The sequence below is a fragment of the Diadema setosum genome, chromosome 20, assembly GCF_964275005.1.
Source record: "Diadema setosum chromosome 20, eeDiaSeto1, whole genome shotgun sequence".
In the NCBI taxonomy this organism is placed as follows: Eukaryota; Metazoa; Echinodermata; class Echinoidea; order Diadematoida; family Diadematidae; genus Diadema; species Diadema setosum.
In genome coordinates this window covers 23,961,090-23,984,852 of record NC_092704.1, presented here as the reverse complement: position 1 = coordinate 23,984,852, position 23,763 = coordinate 23,961,090, and the positions used below count along the sequence as shown (strand labels likewise).

General features: G+C 38.0%; 1 protein-coding gene across 1 annotated transcript; it reads right to left on the bottom strand.

Annotated features, from left to right (window-relative positions):
- Positions 1–527: 527 nt before the first annotated feature.
- LOC140243370 (uncharacterized) lies at positions 528–18,841 on the bottom strand. Its single transcript, XM_072323048.1, has 7 exons — positions 18,664–18,841; positions 14,900–14,987; positions 13,271–13,379; positions 10,597–10,753; positions 4,683–4,752; positions 2,899–3,104; positions 528–1,424 (listed from the first exon to the last, which is right to left on the bottom strand). The coding sequence occupies exons 1-7, from the start codon at positions 18,749–18,751 to the stop codon at positions 1,195–1,197; spliced, it is 948 nt and encodes a 315-aa protein (XP_072179149.1). The 5' UTR covers positions 18,752–18,841; the 3' UTR covers positions 528–1,194.
- Positions 18,842–23,763: the final 4,922 nt, after the last annotated feature.

Below are 23,763 nucleotides of genomic sequence, written 5' to 3'. Positions count from 1 at the left end.
ATACAGTACTACACAACTCTCCAAGACACATTCCCTTCTTCAAACCATGAGGTACACATCCCCATCACTTGTGCAGACCATGCACAGCTGAAAAAGACCAATTCCAAAGAAATGGTACTTGAGATAATAGAGGGGGCTATTACTAATGGTTTGATCAAGATCTTGCATCAAAAGATCTTCACATCTTATACTCAGTGACTCACTTATCTCTCAAAATATTTCCCCTAGCGTCCTCTGACAGCAATGACGATACGCTTTGTTCACAAAAGCGGGTGGAGGTAATTGCTATTGACAATGTACCCTTCAGAGTGGGAAAGAAAAGGGCCCTTGAGCAGTTCTTGATAGCAAAGGAGCAAAACTCCACTGCACTTACATTGACTTTGATAAAAACAAGTTCAATTTTGGCCCAGTTTTATGAACTGGCACTGTTCATGTTTAATACATGGACAGTGCCAATCCATAAAACCAGATCAAGAATGGAAGTTTTTGAGTGTTATATGCTTGAATTATTATCGGTCACACCCCCCCCCCCCCAAAAAAAAAAAAAAAAACACCAACAACAACAGGCAAACTAAATGAGGTGATGATGTAATGAGCCCAGTACTCTCACCTCTGCTTCATACATATAAAACATCACATCACTATTTTGAGAAAACATATCCATATCTCATTGCAATGACACACTATTTGGTTTAATTTTAACATTTTCACACATATTTCTCAAATTCCCATTGACCACCGAATTATTTCTCTTTTGAATAGGAAACCAGTTTCAAGGTGATACTTTATGTAAATATGGCATGACTTTCTCCATCTATTTACATCATTCATATACACTATGTATGTATTATATAAATTCTACGAACACAGAAAAGCCGCGCAAATAAGAAGAGTCATGAATTGGCAACAATGAAAATGACAAAATTTGAAATGACAGTGAACTAAATGTGTTGTATATGGATCCTTAGAGTTTGCATCTATTTCAATTATCTGAATGCCGATTTAGCTCAGAAATCAAGCATTGCTGATGAATCACAGAGAAATTAAAGGTGTCTTTTCTCTTCCCCATTGCCCAAGTACAACCTTGTAGGAAGCTGCTCATTGTAAATTGTGATAGGGATCCATCTACCAGTAAGCTCTTCTGTGAATGTTACAAGTCCGGGCAGTCCATATTTTCCCAGTGTTTCCTTGCCATCATCTCGATGCCGGCGATGGTGTGAAGTGACGCCCTCCGTCTCCACGGGAGCCTGGCGACGTCAAGCCTGCCCTCGGCGATGGGGTGGCGGCAGCAGCAGCAGCGGCAGCTTGCCGTGATTTGCTGCGCACCTCCTCAATCTGATGCATGTGCAGGCTGTGCTGGTTGGTGTGGTGCGCTGCCCTGGCCCGGGACTGGTAAATGAGGTCGGCACTGAGTCGGAAGACATCTGCAGCATGGCAAATTGAGTGTTAATTCTTGATTAATGTTTCTGACAGTGGCTAAAACATTTGCAAAGGAACACACTCTTTTTGATAATACAGCAAAGAGTTTAACAAGGTCTGCCTATCTCTATGAGAATACATTAGGTAATCCAAATGCACTTTGCATCAAATTGCACTTTTGTAAGACTAAGATTTTCGAACAGCTAAGAGGGCATACAGAGATGTGTACATGCGGGACTGCATACAACTTCTGTGGCATCTGTAATGGGGGTATATGATGAAGTTTCTGACTTACCCTTGCACATCATATGATGGTTCTGGTAAATCTTTGAATAAATAATTTTAAATATGAATTGTCAACCCAAAACAGGATTTTGAGAATATCATGTGTACAAACAAGTGAGAAGCTGTGAAGCAATGACATTCATACCTCTTTTAATCTGAATGTGTTTGGTAAAAATATGTAGAACTTTAGAATTCCACAAATTTCTGATTCTGCGTCTAAATCTGGTGAACGTCTACCATTCTGTTCATTTGATTTTACTTCATTTAAGAGCCAATCTCAGCATGTCATCAAATTGTGTGTTAGTTTGGACTGTTGGCATTAGTATGACATTTGGCTACACTCCACCCAGGAGTATAAATGGGTCCCGGTAGGATGAGAATGCTTGGGGGCATTTCATGAAGCGTTTTGTCAGATATTTCGTCTGACAAACTGTTAAAAGCTACAGAAATCCTTGCATCTGACTGGCTGACAGCAAATTTGTCCAACAAAGCTGTCGGATAAAATGCTTCATGAAATGCCCCCCTCCTATGTCGATTGATCAAAAGCATGTGCATGCCAATCAAATGGCAACTGGCTCGAATGCTCCCCTGGGAGTTGAGAGTAAGCACTGTCAGTGCTGGTTGGAAATAATGTATCCAGTGACAAGGGTAATAATAGTCTGTAAAGCACATTGAAATTCTTACCAAGTCTGATCTGCACTATATAAAAATTAACTATTATTACAATATGTATAAAACTGGTAAGGGAGTTGACAGTCCATGATTTTCCTGGCCCATTAAATCTGCATACCTTGATCTTAATTGTGTCAATAGTAACACAATTCTTGCTATTCTGAATTACCTTTCCCTATCTAAAAGAGTTTAATCTACTGTGGAGTGAAGTTTTCATTAAGATTGCCTGAATCTAACATGTGCAATGGCCAAGAACTAATCTGGGCAGTGCAGTTCATTATAACAGTTGAAAACATAACTGTTGGCATGATCATACCAACGAACAAAGAGTAAGAGTAAGTTATAAACTCAGATGGTTTCACATACAAAGAGCAACTTTCTTGGAAATTTTGTGTTGCAGCTTCACCATTAGAGTAAAACCACTGCTGCAGCTGCAGCTATGTGGGTTTTTGGTTCAACTTCAACTCTCACGGAGGGCATTTTACCTTCTGTGCAACACATTTGACCTAAACAGTCACTCACCATCGACATCGACAGATTCTCGGGCATCAGTTCCGTCATGGTATGCACCATTTTCTAACCCCTCATCCTCCTCCTCCTCGTCAACATCATCTTCATTGTCGTCATCATCGCTGGACACGGGGTGGCCGGCGGCACGCTTTTCGTCCTTGGTCAGCATCTCATTGTCGAGCTGTTTGAGGTTTGGTAGAGCGGCTAGAATTCTCTCCCTGTATTCATAGAATGATACAATAATCACCACATGGTGTTCCTCAGCATTTACAGTAACATAGATGCATCAATATTATTTCTGCTACAGATGGACAGTGTTGTGTAGTGGGGTCCGTCTAGTTAACAGAGGTACGTTCAATGAAGTATCGTGGTACACAGTTGAGTATATTTTGGCAAGCACTTTATTCGAGAGGCGTTTGGGAGCGATCCTCTCTCTTTGAGCGTCAGAATGCAAGTCTTCTTCTCTGCATGTTATAATTCTCTTCATACATTCAATCATACACATTGGTCACACGGTTGTAACATACTATTAATAGGTAAATGGGGGTGGAGTCTTCATGTTAAAGAGAGGTTTTAATTGGGCAAAACTTGGGCAAAACTTGGGCAAAACTGGTTACTATAGGAACAAAGGCAGCACTAGTTTTATAAAGGAGGTAGTATTCTTGGTTTTGGATTCAACAACAATTCTATGTACGGTAATCAGTGGGGGAAGGGCAGGATGTTTGGGTTGCACTCAGCCTGGTCATAAATTAGATGGGGCTAGAAGTACAATATATACTCAAGGGATGGTGAAGGTCAATGACTCACTGGATGAGGTGGAGAGCATTGGTAGGGGTCAGTGACTGGCCGGAGGTGAAGAGATATATCCAGTCATAGTGGAATGTGAGGGGGTAGTGATTACTTTGTGTATCATTACACAACAATAGAAAAACAACCTGAAATAATGCATCTTGCACACTTGATTCAGGACAGAGAAAAAGTAGATTGTTGACCCTTTAAACATATTTATATGCAAACATCAATATGGGGGGGGGGGGGCATTCTCAAAAGGGAACTTGAGATCAGCTCAGATCTTTAAGACTCTTACTTTCACAGTAAAGCTTTAACAGCCTATATGAATCAGTAGACACTTAAGACTAGTCCAGGAATGTATGAAGTCACAGCTTTTCCAAAATGCACTGTAGTGAACACTAGAGGGCAGTAAGCTAACAGGGCACAAGTTGTGGACAACCAACCATTCATTTTGTACACACAAATTTACTACAGCTCTATTTTCTTCAGACCAACTTGGTTTCAAGAGCAAACTTCCTAACATGTAAAGAAGAATAAATGTTTGCATGCTGTTGGTCAGTTCCAGATTTAGAAGGATTATTTCTGTCTCAATTTGGATGAATGAGAGATTTTAGTGACGAAAGTTGCCCCCAAATTGTCCAAAATGCAACTACTGCCTTCTGGTGATTTATAGATTTAAAAAAGCTGTACCCTCCCTATTCTTTGCAAAAGTATGCTTCAACTTTCAATGGATCATTTCTATTTTAAGACTTTACATTACACTAAATGCACACGTTAACCCGTTGAGGACGGTTTGATTTTGCTACAACACGCATTTCCCATTGACGCTTGCCCGAGTATACTCGGGACTCGTCCTCAACAGGTTAACTTGAGGATTTTGATGTCCATAGTGACACTGCATAACTCTCTATTGCTGGTGCATTCTTCACTTGTCTTAACAGGGAAAAAAAAAACACATTTTGACGAAAATTTTCATCATGAAATGTAAGCTGCATGGCACTGACCTGTAATCACGCGACTCCACACACCGATTCCTAGTCAGGTTGAGAAAGACCAGCGACTTTGGCAGCTCTTCTGTTGTGGGAAAATCATATCTCATGATAAATGATTTCATTTCCTGACTGGTGAGCTCTACAGCCTCAGTATAAAATTTGGGAAATAGTCCAGTCAAAATACGACAAAAAGTGGGTTAACCCACAAGTAATTGCAACAGAAACGATTCCACTTGCATTTGACCCGGAAGAGCTATTAAAATAACGTATTAAAAGTTCCCTAAAATTCGAGAGGTGGATCAGTGTCTAATTTGCATAAATTCAAAATGGCCGCCATACAACCTGTTTATGCCTATATCTCGGGATACGTAACCAATAGAAAGTAAATTCCGGTTTCTAAACCTATGTTTTTTAGGTCAAGGAATACAATTATGTTATCTGTAGCAACTTTCAAGCTTCCCTTTATATAGTTTTTGCATATATTTGCATATAATTATATGCAAAATGGCCGCCATATTGCCTGTGCAAGCCTGTATCTTCGTATACCATTAATGAAGTACACTCAGGAATAAGTCGCTATATATCTGGACATAAAACCCACAAAAAAATATATTCTGGTGTCTAAACCTATGTTTTTTTTTAGGTCAGGGAATACAACTATGATATTAGCAGTAACTTTCAAGCTTCCCTTTATAGATTTTTTTGCATATATTTGCATTTAATAAATGCAAAATTGCCGCCATAATTCCTCTACAGGCTTATATATCTCTATCTGTAAAAGGTACCCAGTGGTGGTGTCTATGGTCTTAATTTTACTGCTGAAAGTCACTGTTGTAGAAAACGTTCCAATCAGGAATAATTACCTATATTTCACTAAAAATTTGCATATAGTTATACATAAATCTATTCAAATTAAGAGTAGCTTATATCCATAAGCTACTCTACAAAAGTTTCATGAGTTTGGACATTTGTTTAGAGAATGTTCTTGTCATATCCTGGTACCATGTCACTCACTCACTTTCTGAATAAAAGACCCAGGGGTCCAGCCCTCACTGAGTATCTCAAGTTCACCTTCCATCCATTCTTACAGACTTTTACTTGGGAGAGAGGAAATTGGAAGACTTTGGGACCTCTAGGGCCATATCTACAAGCCTTTAGGGACCTCCATGGTCCAGGGAGGCATGATGTTCATATATTCATGGCACTAGCAATAAATGCACCTACAGTACTAAGTTTGTTGAAAATTTGACCATATATGTTTTCAAAAAGAGGATCAAAAATCAAAAGTGGCCCCCAATAGTTTGGTCCCAGCCCCAAGGCGTCCGCACTTATAAGTAATATTTAAGGTGCCTTTGGGCATCCTGTGGCCTGGGGTGGAGGGGGGGGGGGGTGTTGGAGTATATATGTATAATAGATGACGAAGTATGGTGGTAATGCATTTCAGTTCAACAGTGCTATTTATTCAGACCAAATTTTCGACGGATACATTCGTCTTCCTCAGGATCGACAATGACAATTGTGAAGAAAGACGAATGTTTTCGTCGAAAATTTGGTCTGAATAAATAGCATTGTTGGACTGAAATGCATTACCACCCTAATTCGTCATCTTTTCTGTACTGGTACCAACACATGGATTACAAGTATCATATTATATATATATATATATATATATATATATATATATATATATATATATATATATATATACATATATACAATGTGTAATATTTCGAAAACAAGTTAAACTGCGAAAGTAAACTTAAATCTATATGCAATCTCCAAGATATTCAACTTTGTACATTACACCTAGCTCTGTTACACTTGGTTCTACTTTTGTGTGTGTGTGTGCGTGTGTGTGTGTGAGGGTGTATGTGTGTGAGGGGAGTTTTTTTTTTATAATAGATTCCTTAATTTCGGGGTTCTGGGACCTTTTGGACATGGTGTCTATTTGAACACCTTGAATGTCTATCATCCTTGGGATGCTACTTGCCTAGTTTGTTGAAAATCTGTCATTACATGGGTTTTTTAAAGAGAACCTGGAAATGGTTTTTGAAAATGTATGCATGACCGACGCCCGGACAGTAGAATATAAATGATGGCTATTTGCAATATTAGCTTGAACTTTTTTTGCTGTCTTGAACCTTTGGCTAAGATGAGTTTAAAATCTAATGGATCAAAGTCACTTGATTTCAAGAAAACTTTCTTTCGTTTCCTGTACATTATTTTCATTTTCTAGCTTGTGATAATACAGATACTAAGGTATGTAATGTGATCTCTCAAAATAGAGATCAATGATAAAAGTGAAAAACGAGTATAGCTTACACTCACAGTATTTTATGTGTTCACCACAAATTCTGGACTAGGATGGTGTGAAATTGCAGTTGATTAATTTAAAGCAAACAGGATCTCGGCTCCATTTCATACTGAAGCGTGGTAAGTCTCACGTTTGTTGCAAACTGTGTCGATGTCTTTCGAGAATGCTTCTTATTCCTAGTCACCAATTAGAACAGCATAATCTCACTCCTCACATATTTTAGAAATACAACATTACAAGTGTCTGATATATGGCCCGCATCTGACACTGGTATGGGTTGTGTGCAGTCAAATCTGCCTGCCCTGCAACTATACACTGCCAGTTGCTAACATCCTGTCTTGCAGTTGCATCAGACTTTCTTCAGGAGTTCCTTAATAGCTGCAGCTTTGTCTGTAGAGATCAGAACATATTTGATTTTTTGATTAAACATCTTCCTCAAATCGTCCCAATTCCAATGATTGTATGTCATTTCCCTTCCACTGTTTAACTTGAAGAAAAGCTGCTACCGAGGTGGAGGGAACGGACCTTTTGGAAGGGTTAGGAACAGAAAATGATGTTATGTATTTTCTTTTTTATCTGACTTAAGACTGCTTTTTCGCCAGCAAAATTGAATTCAGCCTTCATGCTGCTCGCATTTCTAAAAAACAACAACTGTGTGTTGGTGAAAATGTTATTAGTGCGAAGCCTCAATGCAATAGGAAACATTTCTTTTAATAAAGCTGCAGATACAACACGAAAAATGGTAAAAGTAAGACTTATAAGAATTTATATGTGTTGTATGAGCTTGAAGCCAATGAGAAAGATGCTGTTTGTATTGATCGACTGATGAATCAAGAGTACTAGTAATAGAACTGTTAAAGGGACATTCCAGACGATTTTCATAATTTCACATCATGTAGTACATGAATCGACAACTCCATGTATAGATTTGTGGAATTTATCGTGGTTCTTGATCAGAGAAACAATACTTTGAAAGACCTTAAATAAATTACACTGAACAAGGATGATGACATTGGAGGTTCACATATTTCAGAAATGTAGCAGTGTAATTCCATTACAATACCACTTGCTTGCGAGTTCACCTGTGTATAATCTATGCATGCCTTCTTCTTTTGTTCTGCTTCCTTGAGCCCCAATTAAAGCATTCTTATGGTGACTCTGCCATGTCATCATCCTTGTTCATTTCAATTTGTTCTAAATTTTGAAAATATTCTTATTCTTCAACCCAGTCATCATAAATTCTGAAACTCTGTCCTCTGTGTAACTAATAGTTATTCAAATGCAAAAATCTGAAAGTCATCCGGAGGTCTCCTTTAAGGCATTTCCTTTTTTTTTTCTTTTTCTTTGTATCTGGCTGTAAATCACAATGTTTCACATTTTCAGTGAGTCACTGGGTGAAACCATGCAAGAATATGACAAAATCCACTTCCATACAAATTATCACGGTCATATGTTGCTCATTGATAAACATGCCTTTACCAAAAGTTTTGCAACACAGGACACAAGTATCAACTAAACATGGATGTAAATCATCCCAGGTAAGAAAAAAAATGTTTGAAAAAAACCCTGCTGAATGATTTAAGACCAATTTTTGTGTACTGTAAGCACACTTTGAAAGCTATATGAGATATGTCCAAACTCATGAAACTTTTGTAGAGTAGCTTATGGATAATCATGAACTTGATGATATGCCCCCCCCCCCTTTGGCAAAAAAAAAAAAAAAAAAAGAGAGAAGAAATAAAGAATTGCAACATAGACACAAGTAATAAGCAGTAAACATGAGGGCAAATTACAAAACATAATACATTAAATATCATGCAATCATGAAATATTTTAACGATTCCTACTACATAATTTCAGACTTTAATATTTGTGTACCTATTGAGCACACTTTGGAAGATAAGTTGAATTTACGGTTAAATAAAGGTATGTTCTATTCGATGCTACTTACAGTTGTTTTCTGTTTTGAGGCTGTATCTCAAGAAAATGTGAGTACAATATGATACAATACTTTTGATAAATGCAAGAATATACACACTAGGAGTAGGATAATCATCAAGGTTTTAAATGGTATTATAACAATTTTCCCTTGATATCTTGGATGAGACATTACAGTACAATTAACGTTCTGCAGCTTGTATTCGTATATCTGAAATCATATTCACGGTAGTAATTTGAATAGATTTATGTATAAATATATACAATTTTTTAGTGAAATATAGGTAACTATTCCTGAGTGGAACGTATTCTACATCAGTGATTCTCAGCAGTAAAATTAAGACCACAGACACCATCACTAGGTACCTTTTACAGATAGAAATATAAGCCTGTAGTGGCACTACGGCGGTAATTTTGCATTTAATTGAATGCAAATAATATGCAAAAACTGTATAAAGGGAAGTTTGAAAGTTACTGCTTATATCATAATTGTATTCCCTGACCTAAAAAACAGCTATAGGTTTAGACACCAGAATCTATTTTCTGTGGGTTTTATGTCCAGATATATAGCGACTTATTCCTGAGTGTACTACATTAATGATATACGAAGATACGGGCTTGCGCAGGCAATATGGCGGCCATTTTGCATGTAATTATATGCAAATATATGCAAAAACTATATAAAAGGATGTTTGAAAGTTGCTATGCATAACATAATTGTATTCCTTGACCTAAAAAACATAGGATTAGACACCGGAATTTACTTTCTGTGGGTTATATATCCCCAGATATAGGCATAAATAGGTTGTATGGCAGCCATTTTGAATTTATGCAAATTAGACACTGATCCACCACTCGAATTTTAGGGAACTTTTAATATGTTATTTTGATAGCTCTTCCGGGTCAAATGCAAGTGGAATCGTTTCTGTTGCAATTAGTTGTGGGTCATTTCATATTTTGACTGGACTAAAATTATCAAAACAACAATAGCAACAACATGAGAACCCAGGCTTTCTTTCACAATCACAAGCAAGAGGACCCGATTGAACATGGGTGCATGTTTAGAGCAAGGCAAGAATTGTGTCTTTCAAGAAAGATGTACAAATGTAAATTCTGACTACCTAATTTCTGGGAGCATACTTTGCTCAATTAAAATAAAAGAAAACAACCACATTTAGAAGATCTGAAAAGAAGTACGTCCATAGCTCTTTCATTATGCTTAAAAAAAAATGAAATTTTGCAACATTTTCTTACATCTTCTTTGTACATGTATCATTGTTCCCCCTTGACATCACAAACTGCTGTACTCTTCTCATCCCGCAGCGGCGGAATCAAAACTTTAAAATTCTTCACGTTTTAATGAATCATCTGAATTTCCTCAAACTTTACTACTGCAATCTACTATTTATAATGCTGCATTCTTCATCCACATTTTAGAGAAACTTCCACTTTAAATGAGTGTTAGCCGACTACACCCCCACATCGGGGAAAGAAGGATGAATATAAAATGAGCAACAATAGAGAGAAATGGGATCTCTCCCTGGACTGTCTCTCTGACTTCTAGAAGAGCATGAAGGCAGGTTTAATAATGCTGGAGTAGCTCTCACCGAGATTGCCAGGCAGGTGCCCAAAACTCAATGGTAATTTCTAATAGTGAAATAGCATCTAACATACCGACATCAAGGTGGTCTATTCTGTTTTCTGATAGGTCCAAAAGTTTGAGCGTGTCCAGCATTTTCAGGTTCTCGACCCTCTCAATCTTGTTCCCTGCCAGGGTGAGGAACTGCAGCGACGTCAGGCACTCCAAGTTTTCAATAACGGATATGGCATTCTGCCAGGAAAAAAAAAAAAAAAAATGGGGGAAAAAAATATGCTTTCCATTATGCTCTAAACATGCAAGCAAATTTCTGATTCCAAGACCACGGGTGCAATCAAGAAGCCTTTTTTTAGGACAAGAAGATGGAAAATATATGGATGAAAAAGGCTGATGCTGCATAATGATAGTTAGAGGGTGGAAAAAACAAAACAAAACAAAAGAGTTGAATCAAAACTCTGAGAATGTAAAGTAGTAGACTGATGGTGGCTAAATTCTGACTTTCTTATTATTTCCTAAATAGTGTACTCCCGTTAAAACAAACACGATTATAACAAAATTCTGGTTACAACGAAGTAACATTATCCACCCTATGTCTTTTTATTGCTTATTTGTTCAGTTACAACAAGATTTCAATGTAACAAAAGAAAACTGTTGGTCCCGATGACTTCATTATAATGGAAGTCCACTGTATATGATGATGGGCAAAAATAGGAAGGCTATGAGATTTCTTGTTGCTGTCACCTTAGTTTCATACTTTTTTTTCCATTGGGAAGGATTTGGGAGATCAATTGGCTATTCTTGCTACTCTGCATGAATAAAAACAATTAAAGGCACACTGCAGACCCGGTGGTTTAGTCGAATACGTACACGGGCGCACAACTTAAGTTTCCTACAGAGACCTATGCTATAGATTCCTCTTAAGCGCTTACGCTTTGACCCATTTCCACTAGTCCGAAGAAGTCCGATCACAGTCCGGCTCATGATTTGGCTGATGACGACAGCTTTAGCAAACTTCTCTTGTGACGTCATACTAAGAAGCTCATAAGCATGCACCCTGGCATCACTACAGATTGCGTGATGCGCAGAGAAGACAACAAAGGCAATGTTAACTAGCAACACGTCCGCGCTTTACTCTTGATGACAGTTCAACTTCAGCAATCTTCATATCAATGCTAACGGTGATCGGCAATATCATCCAACAGCGCCCCGCAACCACCGGGTCTATGTGCCTCTAACCCATTGAGGACGCGTCCGGAGTATACTCGGGCAGGTGTGATCTGGGAAATGCGTGTTGTAGCTAAATCAGTCCATCCTCAATGGGTTAAGACAAAGAGCCACTAATAATGTGTGGATGAGTTGTCTGTAACCCTTACTGTACCTCATTTGCTGATTGGCATGAAAACCAGTGCTGTCTTTGCCAGTTGGTACAGTTGTCTGGAAACTAAAATAATGTCAATGAATCAGAGATTGCCTAATCTCCCTTATCTCTATCTTGTCATCATGGTCTCATGGTCTTCTTGATGGACTATTTGGCAAGAGCTACACCTGAGTGAGCCTCCTAATCTACAACTAGGTCAAGCTTAGATGGATTATCGAATGCTGATGCCAAATCTTGACAAGGTAAGCTAAATGCTGGGGCATATATACACGATTACAAATCTCGCCAACCATGAATGCATGCATTCTATAGAGAAACAAAATGGCTTTTCTGCGACCTCACAACACACCATGATGCAGATGACAATGTCATGGGAGCTGCTGTCTGAGAGCATGAGTCATGTAGCAGACCCTACGTAATATATCCATCATGTTTTGTGCTGTGAATCCCATTGATGGCACATCCCCTTTATACCATATTTCCTGGCACAATTTCATTATCAATAATATTGATCTATACGATCACAGTAATTGCCAGTTTATGAAATTAGTAATGCTAAGCAAACAGCCAGCTCTTGAAGCACTTAAATGTAAAAGCACATAAAGTGAAATGATACAGCCCAGAATTAGCTGTACTGTGCAGATGGCAGCACAACAATTATTAAAAAGGGTACATGTCACAAGGTAGACATACGAGTCGTACAGCCCATGAGTCATATAGTCCTCGAGTCATGCTGCTGAGTTATACAGCTCATGAGTCCTATCACCCACAAGCTAAATACTATGTGAACAAGGCCCATGAGTTCAATATTAAGTAAAATAGGACCACAAGCTACACTGTCCATGGCAAATAAGGCCCATGGGCTTGACACTACTTATTATATTTAGACCATGAGCTCGACAGTACAAACAGTGCCATCTATAAACCATTGATAAGTGCTTTATTTGTAGACAGTGTCCCAATAATGGTGCAAGATGGGAGGGCAGTTTGTCACACAAACAGCCACAAGATTGTTACCTTGGCTGTATGCAGCAAGGGAGGGGACATGGCAGTTGCCCTCGCCCCTGCCCAAAAAACAAAACAAAAAAAAATTCAAGACCTATATATTTTACTAAGAATCATTTGCCCAGTTTCGAGCTCAAAGGTTTAATATAATTTATGTAGTGTCAAGCTCAGGGCCTTTTTTTGCCTAGTGACTAGCTTGCGGGCCTGTTTTATTTATTGCCTACCTCATGGGCCTGTTTTACTTGGTGTCCAGCTCACGGGCTGTATGACTTGTGGGTGTATGACTCATGGACCGTTTTTCAATGTGTATCTCATGGGCTTTATGACTCATCCATGGAGTGTCTAGCTTGTGGGATGACTTGGCTTACCTCCTGCAAGTAAAGATTTGTGACGGGCCCAAGCATCTCCAGGTTATCAATCTCTACCAGGTTCTCCCTATCAAGACGGACGTGGGTCAGCTTCATCAGCCCATCAATGCTGATTGGATGAGAGAGGGAGTTGGTTGGCAAGATAAACGATGAGCTTGTAGATCTGTGCTGTTTGATTGACTAAACGTAGCTTCTTCACACAAAAATTCACACACACACACACACACACACACATACACATATTATGCTGGCTATTTTTTTTTTTTTTTTTTTTTTTAAATACAAACCAGGTACATCAAATCAAGACAGTAATGTGACAAAGATGGCTATTGTGACATACACATTCATAGGACACCATGCTACATTATGTACAATCAAAAAGTAAAGCTTTTCTGGTTTCACCAACATCAGCAATTTTCTTCAATGTATTACCCCAGGTACTATAACATTTAACTATACAGTATGTCACCCCAAAAACTTAAAATCAAATTTTCCCATTGATAACACCCAATATGATTACACCGTCTAAATGCTTCTTCAGGGTCTTAAAATAAAACATCTTAGCTCTATTTTGCAGAAAACCCCATTAAATTTGGTTAAGCGGTCACAGAGATATGTGGATTCTTGTAAAGCATGTCATGAGTCTGGTTCTTCCAAGTTCAGCACTCAGATGCTCTTGGAACTGCATATTAGTACAGTACTGGTTGAGGTGAGAAACCTCTTATGAAATATGAAAGAGCGTGTAATCTTAAGAAGGATTCAATGTTTATTTGATGAAAATCAGTTTTCAAATGGCTGAGATAGCCAAAAAAAAATGATGATAATAATAAAAGGCGACAGGCCACGCCTTTCATAAGGATCTCTTTGTTTCACCTTGTTTTTTGATATCTCAGCCATTTCAAAACCGATTTTCATCAAATAAACTTTTGATACCCCTTAGAATTGCATGCTCTTTGACATCACATAGAGTGGTTTCTGAATATCTAGCAAAATGTTAAAAGCTAAATTCTCACCTCAACCAGAACTGTACACACCCTTTAATGTGTGACCACAATAGACAGAACTTGGAGGGAAGATATTCCTAACATGCTCTACAAAAATCTGCATTTCTCTTTGACCACTGAAGGAAATCGAATGGGACTTTCTGTAAGATGTGGGCAATGAGTTATAGTTTTATACCTTGCAATTGTAATTGGATTGATGCACTATTTTTAAAGTTATCGTTGCAGAGGGTACTGTTGTAATTTTTTTTTTTGGGGGGGGGGGGAGGGGTACATATGGTACATGTCATATAATCATTTCAGAAGTATAATATATTGCAAACTGGGACTTGTCAAGAAATCTTTGCAAGTCTTCATATTTGCAATCATGAAATATCAATGGAAATTGTAACTACAAATATTACCCCTTTAAAAAAAAAAAATAAATAAATACATTTTCCACCTTGCACATGACGTACATTGCATCCTGTTACATGACGCAATGTTTTTGCAAGCTGGTAATTTGATGATTATCAGTGTGTGAAAATTAAATCACACATGGCAGTTGATTTTCTCAATGTACAGAGCTTTCTTGGGGCTGGATTTTCTCCCGATGTGAGTAGAGGAGAAATAATCTGAGTCAACTTACAGCTGATCATGGGACCCCTTGGAGAGTGATTCCGGTAGGTTCCTCCGTGCAATCATGACCATGCTGATGTGGGCAGGTTTAGGCGGCCCTGGAAGTATGACAAAAAAATTTAAAAAAAGAAAATACAGTTAAACTCGCATAAGTCGATCTTCTCGGGACTGAGCAAAACACATCGACTTAGGCGAGTTTCGACTTGTGCGTAAGTCGAAAAAAAATCGACTTAACAACAGTCGCACCACACGTACATTATGTATAATGTACATGTATGTTGTCTACTCTGGAGCCGAGAGCTGGAGAGGTGTGCCGCAGCACGGGTCGCCCGGCAGGGCAACGGCTTACTTTGCATGGACAGTGCATTAGCATTGGCACAGGTCGGATTACTTTACACCCTCGTTAAACCTTGGGGAAGTGAATATGAACGATATTTGAGCAGTGATTGATTCCAGTTTACCATACCGTGGCTTGAAATGCGTGTAGAGGTGTACTTCTGATTTACCTGTGCCCGTAACTTTCCCCCTACTTTCCGCTTTGAAAACTCAGCAGCTTCATCCATCCACTGCACAGCGCAGACTGCAAACAATGATACACAGACTATACACAGCCCAGTCGCGCTGTGCGTACGTACGTAGCGCTAGCGCGACAGGGCTGTACCCGCTACCAGCAAGCGGACCTCCAAACACGAAGAGAGTTCAACAATCGCATGCGATCGCTTTGAATTTTGATACTTTAGATCATTTTTTGTCACCTGTCTGGTCGGGCTAGTTCTTATGTAAACAAAAACTGGCGTCTCGTGATTTTGACAGTGATTTATTGCACAATAAAATCTTATTCGACTTAGGCACAGTGAATTTAATGGTTTTTCCGTGAAAGTGTTCTTGGAATTTCATCGACTTAGGCGAGTATTCGACTTACAAAATTCGACTTGTGAGTGAATTATTACACGTAAGTCAATGGGGAAAAATCGGGACTTTTTAAAATCATCGACTTGCGCGATTATTCGACATATGCGATGTCGACTTAGGCGAGTTTAACTGTACACTTCAAGTATTCATTCTTAAAAGACCTGCATTTCCCTGTTTTGACAGCATCTTCTGATGAAATAAAATGATCTGAATTTAACTTGAACATCAGGTTATGCTATAAAAGGCACTGTCTTCAAATTCAAGTGATTGAATCAGATGAGGGTTTTAGCAGAAAAATATAAAAACACATTCTCAAAGTGGAGAAGTGAGAGGTCACAAAGAATAGTTAAGAGAAAATTCACATAGAATTCTTAACATCTAATGATCTAGAAGTGACACTTGAGCTGCTGGAATGTTGCCAAAAGCTGGCCATGTACACAGGTGTACACATGAATCGGGAGTCCCTATATCCAGCTGTCATATTGATGGTCTATGTTCTTACATGACATACAGAGTTTCTCCCTTCTGATCACTGAAAGAAATATCACAGTGCAATTCCACAATGATGTATGTTCAAAGTGAGTAATTTGGACAGATAGAACAGAAGAAACTGAATCAAAATAAGAGCAAAATAAGAAAGTTGTGAAATGTTAAAGATTCAGTTTGTCATTAAAAAGTGATGAGGGTCTAGGTAAGAACCCTTCAGTACTGGTACATGTACATGTAAAATAGTGAGGTGATAATCGAAGAAGAACTCAAAACTCATATATTAATTTGGGAAAGAGTGCCATATAAAAATTGTACCCTCCACTAAACTAGGACTCAGGCCCAGGGGTTCCATGTTACCCTAAGATACCAAGATCAATGTTACCCTTTATTATTAACCCTAACCCTGAACTCTAATCCTGACCCTGAAGCCACTTAAATAAGTAACTTTAATCAGATGTCTATTTTTTTTTTTTCAATTCCAGCATGGTGTACATATCATATGGAACTTATCAATGATTCAGAAAAAAAAAAAAAAAATCTAGACACTAGAAACTCCACTAGTAAAAAGCCTAGCCCTAGGAGAAGATCTAGTAATAGTAGGCCCCTGAAACAGTAAACACACACAGATCTCAAAAGTTTCACAAAATCCACGGACACTATCAATGTAAATACCATTAGAGACTTCAGAGGGATTTCCAGAACAGTTTGCTTCTGGAAATATGATATACTGTAGACACTCTAGACTACATGCGTAGATCTAGAGCTTCCAGACCTTAAAAAAAAAAAGGAAAAAAAAAAGGCCTAACTGTTTTTCTACACTTAGTCGATAGAAACAGTATGATTGAGGGTACCACCTATCTTCACCCTAGGGATCCTCAGCTTATTCATTCCAAAAGTATAAAAAAATTCGCCTAAGTTTTGCCTCGAATATGCAATAAATACTGCAGTTTTGAATATCGTGACCGTCCTGTTGATTCTGAATCTCTGTACTGAAATAACGCCATTTTAGTATGTGCAATGGATTTTCTTTATGCAGCTTAAAAGGGTACCTCAACATTGGCACCCCCTCCCTCCATAACCCACATGAATTTCACAGTCATGTGTTATGTTTGCAATTTACTAAGCAGATGTGTATTACTGAACCATATTTAGTTTAGCTTGTTAGTTTGTTCATGAGTTTGTTTTTCGTGTCTTCGTTATTATTATTTTCATAGCTTATGGCAAATAATCCCACGCATACTCTTTCGTTCTAGCTAGGTCTAGGTCTACTGTAAAACATGATATATTCGCGGCATGAAATTTTCGCGTATTGGAGCCGACAGCCTTTTTCGTGGCATGAAATTTTCGCGAATTGCCACTGGCGTTCAATGCATGTAGTGTAGACAAAAACTTTCGTGTGCGTTTTAATTTCGCGAATTTTGGCGCTCGTGAAATTCGCGAAATTAAAAATAAAATGCACGCGAAAATTCCTCATTTTACAGTATACGCTAAAAGCTATGATACGCAGGGTGCTAATGTTAAGGTATCCTGCTGACATTGTTAGGCCTTACCATACACAGTTTTGCCGAGTAAAAGATTCTACAATTCCTTTAAAAAAAAATCATTAAAAAATCTCTAGGGCCTAACTAAATCTAAAACTTACTCAGTTCTAGACTCTGCTCTGCTCTGGAGACTCTCTCTAGTCTTTAGTCTCTACTCTTCTTTAGTCTCTACCTAGATCTAGTCTAACTAGACTCTAGGCCAATTAGGTCTAGGCCCCTAGATCTAAAGCCTCCAGTTTGAAATTTAGATTCTAGAATTTCTAGAGTAGTAGAGAGTCTAACATTACTAATACTAGTAGTACCAATATTGTACTGAAAGGGTGTCTTAGACTCTAACAACTTGAGACTCTAAGACTCTAAGACTCAAGAGTAAGACCTGGTCTTTAGCCTAACAACAGACAGATAAATTTGAATTTAATCAAGTTAAACTTTTGTCTTTACATGTACCTTACGTACAACTGTAGGCCTACGCCGCTACGCCCTACCTACGCCGGTTACTAACGTTAGATCTTGTTGTAATTTAACTCGTTATTATTTAGAAGTTCTTCCTTTGACTTCTACACTTGAAATATAAAATATGGACACCAACATACAAAATAAAAATTTTGATTTGAAAAGAAAAAAAAATGAAAAGGAAAGAAAAAGTAAGAGCGCCAAGATCACCATGGCATTAGGCCCTAGAAACCGTCTACTTCAATCAAAAGACTTTAATAACTCGGTCTAGGGCCGACACCCTTAATTTACTATATGTGGGGCTATGAAACTAAGTTCTGGCAGTGCCAGTGCAGTGGAACTATTGGCTAACATACAAAGAGCCATGACAAGAAATTACCCAAACCGAGGCTGATAGCGATACTTTCGTCTCCATGTTCTTCTTCAAACTTCTTTCGAAGAGCATCTTCAGACAGGTGTGAAGCCATTTAGTTGAGAAAAGTTTGTGTCAAAGAGATTCATTCAGTTTTCGCGACAGTTACGTACATGTACAGTACGCGTAGTCTGGCAACGAGAACGCTGTACGCTGCGTTTAATATGGTATCTGTGAAGAGCAAAATAGGTTGGTTAAAACTTCAGACGAATACTGGTACTGTATGGTGGAAATATAAACAGACAAACGAAACAAATAAATAGGAAGGAAATCCTTCCTTTCCTTCCTTCACTCGGTGACTAAGAATGACCGTTACAAGTATTCCTTCCTTCGGAGGACAATGGCAGAATGGAATCTTCTACCAACAAGTGTTAGGGACGCCTGATTTATCAACTCTCATTAGGGCTGGGGGGGGGGGGGATTTCAATGCACTGCTATAGCCACCTTGCGTCTGCAACTGAATACTCTGTATCCCATCTGTGGAGCCATGTTTGTAGTGGCTGGAAGAAGAAGAAGAAGAAGAAGAAGAAGAAGAAGAAGAAGAAGAAGAAGAAGAAGAAGAAGAAGAAGAAGAAGAAGAAGAAGAAGAAGAAGAAGAAGAAGAAGAAGAAAAAGAAGAAGAACGAAGAACGAAGAAAATTCGACGGCATATTCTTGTACATGTCAGAAACCCTTGTGGAGGGCGTTTTTGCAAAAAAAAAAATGCAAAAACAATCGATACATATGATTACAACGTTTTCTCCCATCATTGTTTAGCTAACAGACACACCAATGCGCACATGTACGGATTAACGATCCTAACTTCTTTTCCTTTATAGTAGTGATCCTGGAGTGAATGAAGGAGAAAGGTAGCATAAATGGGCTAAGAGTTCACTGTTTCATGTGTTATTCTGCTGATATTCGTATAGTCTAAATAACGTCAGCTTTCACTTTCTTTTGTGGTAAATTACATATTTCGTACTATCCAACGAAAGTTTTATTAACTTTGCTTGATTCCTTCCAAAGTGGTTTTATTTTTTTCTAAAGGTATCAAAGAAATCAGAATTGCAATGTTATAGCTGTGCTGAATCATTGTATGTGGATCATGTCAGATAATACCACGGCTATGCTAAGAAGCAGGTAATGGATTATTCAAACAGCGTCCCCAATCCAAAATGATTTTGGATATTTTTGGATATGCCACAAAATATTAGGGCATACAAACGATATCAGGAAATCGGTGCAACAATGTAATGAACATAATAACATGTAATAGAGACACATGCGTAATTATTAACTGAGATACAAATAAATGCTATATCTTTATGGTAAACTCCGAAACTCTGAAAAATTCATGTAATAGAGACACATGCGTAATTATTGATTGAGATACCAATAAATGCTATATCTTTATGGTAAACTCCGATAATCTGAAATTTTTGTTGCCAACACTTTTTCTCTTCTTTTTTCTTATTTGCAATTCAGCAACTTGCTATTAAAAGGACACCAGTAGTTATAGTAGTCTAAATGGTGACGCCCTATGGGAAATCGCGTGTTGTAGGCGAATCGGGGGTGTTCACTTTCCATAGGCCCTGTGTTAAAGTTGGACTTAGAATTTCTCCATAGACGCTGTAGTTAAGAAATTGGTCGAAATTTTTTGGTGACGCCCTATGTTATAACGTGTGATGTGATGTTGATATTTTGTCTAAGTCCGAGATATGTTGGAACTTAGAATTTTTTGGGTGATGTGTTGAGTGAATGGTTGAAAATGTCTTGGTGACGGTTGTATATGTTATAACGTGTGATGTGGTTTGCGTGTGAAGATTGTACATGAATGTGTTAGTACCTGTTTTGGTGTTGCGTTGTGTGCGTGTGTGCGTGGCGTAACGGTCCTATGTTATAACGTGTGATGTGATGTTGATATGTTGTCTAAGTCCGAGATATGTTGGAACTTAGAACTTTTTTGGGGGTGATGTGTTGAGTGAATGGGTGAAAATGTCTTGGTGACGGTTGTATATGTTATAACGTGTGATGTGCTTTGGATTCGGTTGGTGAGGACCGTGTGAAGATTGTACATGAATGTGTTAGTATTGGTCTGGCGTTGCGTTGTGTGCGTTGTGTGCGTGTGTGCGTGGAGTAATGTGTGGTTGATGTGTGATTGATGTGGGCATGTTTTTTCTTTGTGTGTGTGTGCGCGTGGTCGTGGGATACAAGGGGTTGTTTCATATTTCTTTGTTTTACTCTTTATTTTCTTCTTCGGAGAATGTGTTGCGCTGTGTGCGCGTGATCGTTGGATATAAGGGGCTTTTTCATATTTCTTTGTCTTCTTCTTCATTTTTTTCTTCATTTTTTTCTTAATGGTGGACATGCGTGGAATATACATCAAACATCGATGTACGTAAAGAAGTTCGTTGGTATTTCTTTATTTTTTTTTCTGAATGGACGAGGAGAATGATATATAATATATTTATATTTATATATATATATATACAAAAAATGATTTTGAATGACGTTCTTTTATGCATTTCTTTATTTTCCTCTTTATTTTTTATCTTCTATTTGTTACGTGTGGTATAATATGTTAGATTTGAAAGCATTGTAAACGCAATGAGAATATATCATCGATAATAAATCTATCGAATTATTTAGTTTTAATGTTTCTATGCTTGTAATGACTAGATAGGACTGTATACAGTACATATACAGCTTAGCTACAAGGCAGTGAAAACTCGACATTTTTTTATTAAATCGCTTTCCTCTGTATCGGTTATACAAGCAAGCTATGTCTATACAACAAATAGCAACCGAGTTATATGGATTTTCGTTATTGTCTTTTTATTGGTAACACAAGTGATATACGAGGAACATGGCAGAGACGTATGTACTTGGTTTAAGAATTAGTATTACAAATGTACTAAAAAACCATCCGAGATATACCAATAACGTATATATCTAGGTCTATATTACAAAGGTACTTAAAATCGACCCAAGATATACCAATAACATAATAGGTCTATACACTTTACCTTAACCCGTTCCTTCCGTAATTTCCCGAGAACTGTCGATGCCCCCAATTCCTTTACGCGTAAGAACGAGAATGGACAATATTGGTCATCCGCCAATGCGAATGCACTCACTCATAGTTGAGAAGTTGCTTGGTTGTTCTCTGTCGTTTTTATATACCTGTACATTGTATCCGAACACAGCTTCGATACACCCAGCAGCGAGAGCTGCTCTTGCGTTCGTGTCCGTACTCGCGCGTAACATGATAGTCTTGAACGTATGGTCGGCCGATTCTGCCCGGGCTCGTCCACTTATACCATGCGTCGAGGCTGCGTGATATTCAATTTTATATTTCGTATACTAGTAACACTTTCTGCCACGACTGTATTGATAAAGCTGTATTGTAGACCTATGGCAGCGCTTACACATTGAATATATTTATTGAATATATTTCGTATCGGATCATATACAAACAATGTCATAAAGAAGGAATATGGGTGTGATGAATGCAAATAGCGTGAAATAGTAATATCATATTGTATTAAACATTTTCTGTGAATATTTGCAAATAGCGTGAAATAGTAAGATCATGGGTAAAATATGAACGTGAAAGCAAAAGCTGTCAATCGTAATTACAAAGAGGTAACGCGGCAAAACTAAACCTATATGCCGATGACGTATGCAAACTCGCCGATTTCTCACGATTACTTACATCGATTCTATGACGCCGCAACCCATAGGGCAGTGTATCCAAATATTGCAGACTGATTGTGTACAAAACGATATTATGTTTTGTATTCCTTAGGAATTATTCTATTTGACCGTGTGATTTTTTTCTCACTATTTTATGTTTATTTTTATCTTCGTGCAGGAGGAGGCATGATCGATGAATCCATTAAAGTATCTCTATTTTGGAAGAAAGTACGAATTTTATAGATTAGGGTTGAAATGGTTGAAAGTCTGGGTGTGAATGAAATCGGGATGTATCACGATTGCCTAACTGCAGAGGGGTCTGCCGCTGTTAACAAGCACCAATGATTTGAAACATTACATAAGGCAATTTTAACGAAATCTAAAGAAAATGCACTGGATATATTTTGAGATCAATCGTTGAAATTAGAACATTGTTGAACCACCTATGCTAGACGTACCTTACCAGTGGAAACAGTTGAATCAGGCTATCCATTGCACTTCGAATGTTAACTTTTTTGAAAAGTTGCACTCATGACTCATTTGTTCGTAACCGCCCTCAAGCATACAAAATGCAGATTATAATTGTTGTTTTTTGTCATCATTATTGTTTCATTTATTTTTATGTACATGCGTGTGTAATTACTTTTGTATTCCATAATTTACTTTTCCTACTGCGCCTTGAGTACATAATTATTTTGTCATGTGGAATTGGCGCATCAACGAGTGCCCGGTATACTGATTATTATTAGAATATAAGTGAATATTTTCTATGCAAAACAAAATAACAGTATGTTGATGTGAAAACTGCAATGATATGGTATAGTATAACATATAGAAAGAACGTACATCTTCTCGTGCGCTTGTACAAAGGAAGAGTGTGAGGTCAAGCAGCTTCGTATATGTACATTGTATTACATAACTTCTTCGCTTCTGACCGACGGCAGATTCGATATCATTGTGCTGGTGGGCTATACACTAAAACTGAATTGAAATTGATGTGAAAACTGCAATGATAAATGGTATAACATATAGAAACAACGTACATCTTATCGTGCGCTTGCATTGAGGAAGAGTGTGAGGTCAAGCAGCTTCGTGCGTATTACATAACTTCTTTGCTTTCGACCGACGGCAGATTCGCTATCATTGTGCTGGTGGGCTATAACACCGTGACAAGTCGATGTCGTGATTTTATGTATATCGCTTACTGATTGTTTTTACGAGTTTGGTCTCCTGATTTGGTGATTTGTAATGGAAGGATACCTGTGATACGTCTCTGTTAGTTTTGTCAAGAAAAATACCATCATTTCATTTCATTTATTTCCACATTGAAAAGACGATCATTGCATTTCAAGTCATAGTATAAATAAATTCATTGTGGGGGGACCAATTAAG

What these genes read in the sequence shown, in the direction of transcription:
- LOC140243370 (XM_072323048.1), bottom strand. Translation starts at nt 18,751, where the DNA reads ATGGCTTCACACCTGTCTGAAGATGCTCTTCGAAAGAAGTTTGAAGAA. An exon ending in CGCTATCAGCCTCGGTTTGG is followed by an intron (nt 14,988 to 18,663) that starts GTAATTTCTTGT and finishes TCATACTTCCAG; the next exon opens with GGCCGCCTAAACCTGCCCAC. An exon ending in AGAATCTGTCGATGTCGATG is followed by an intron (nt 1,425 to 2,898) that starts GTGAGTGACTGT and finishes GCCATGCTGCAG; the next exon opens with ATGTCTTCCGACTCAGTGCC.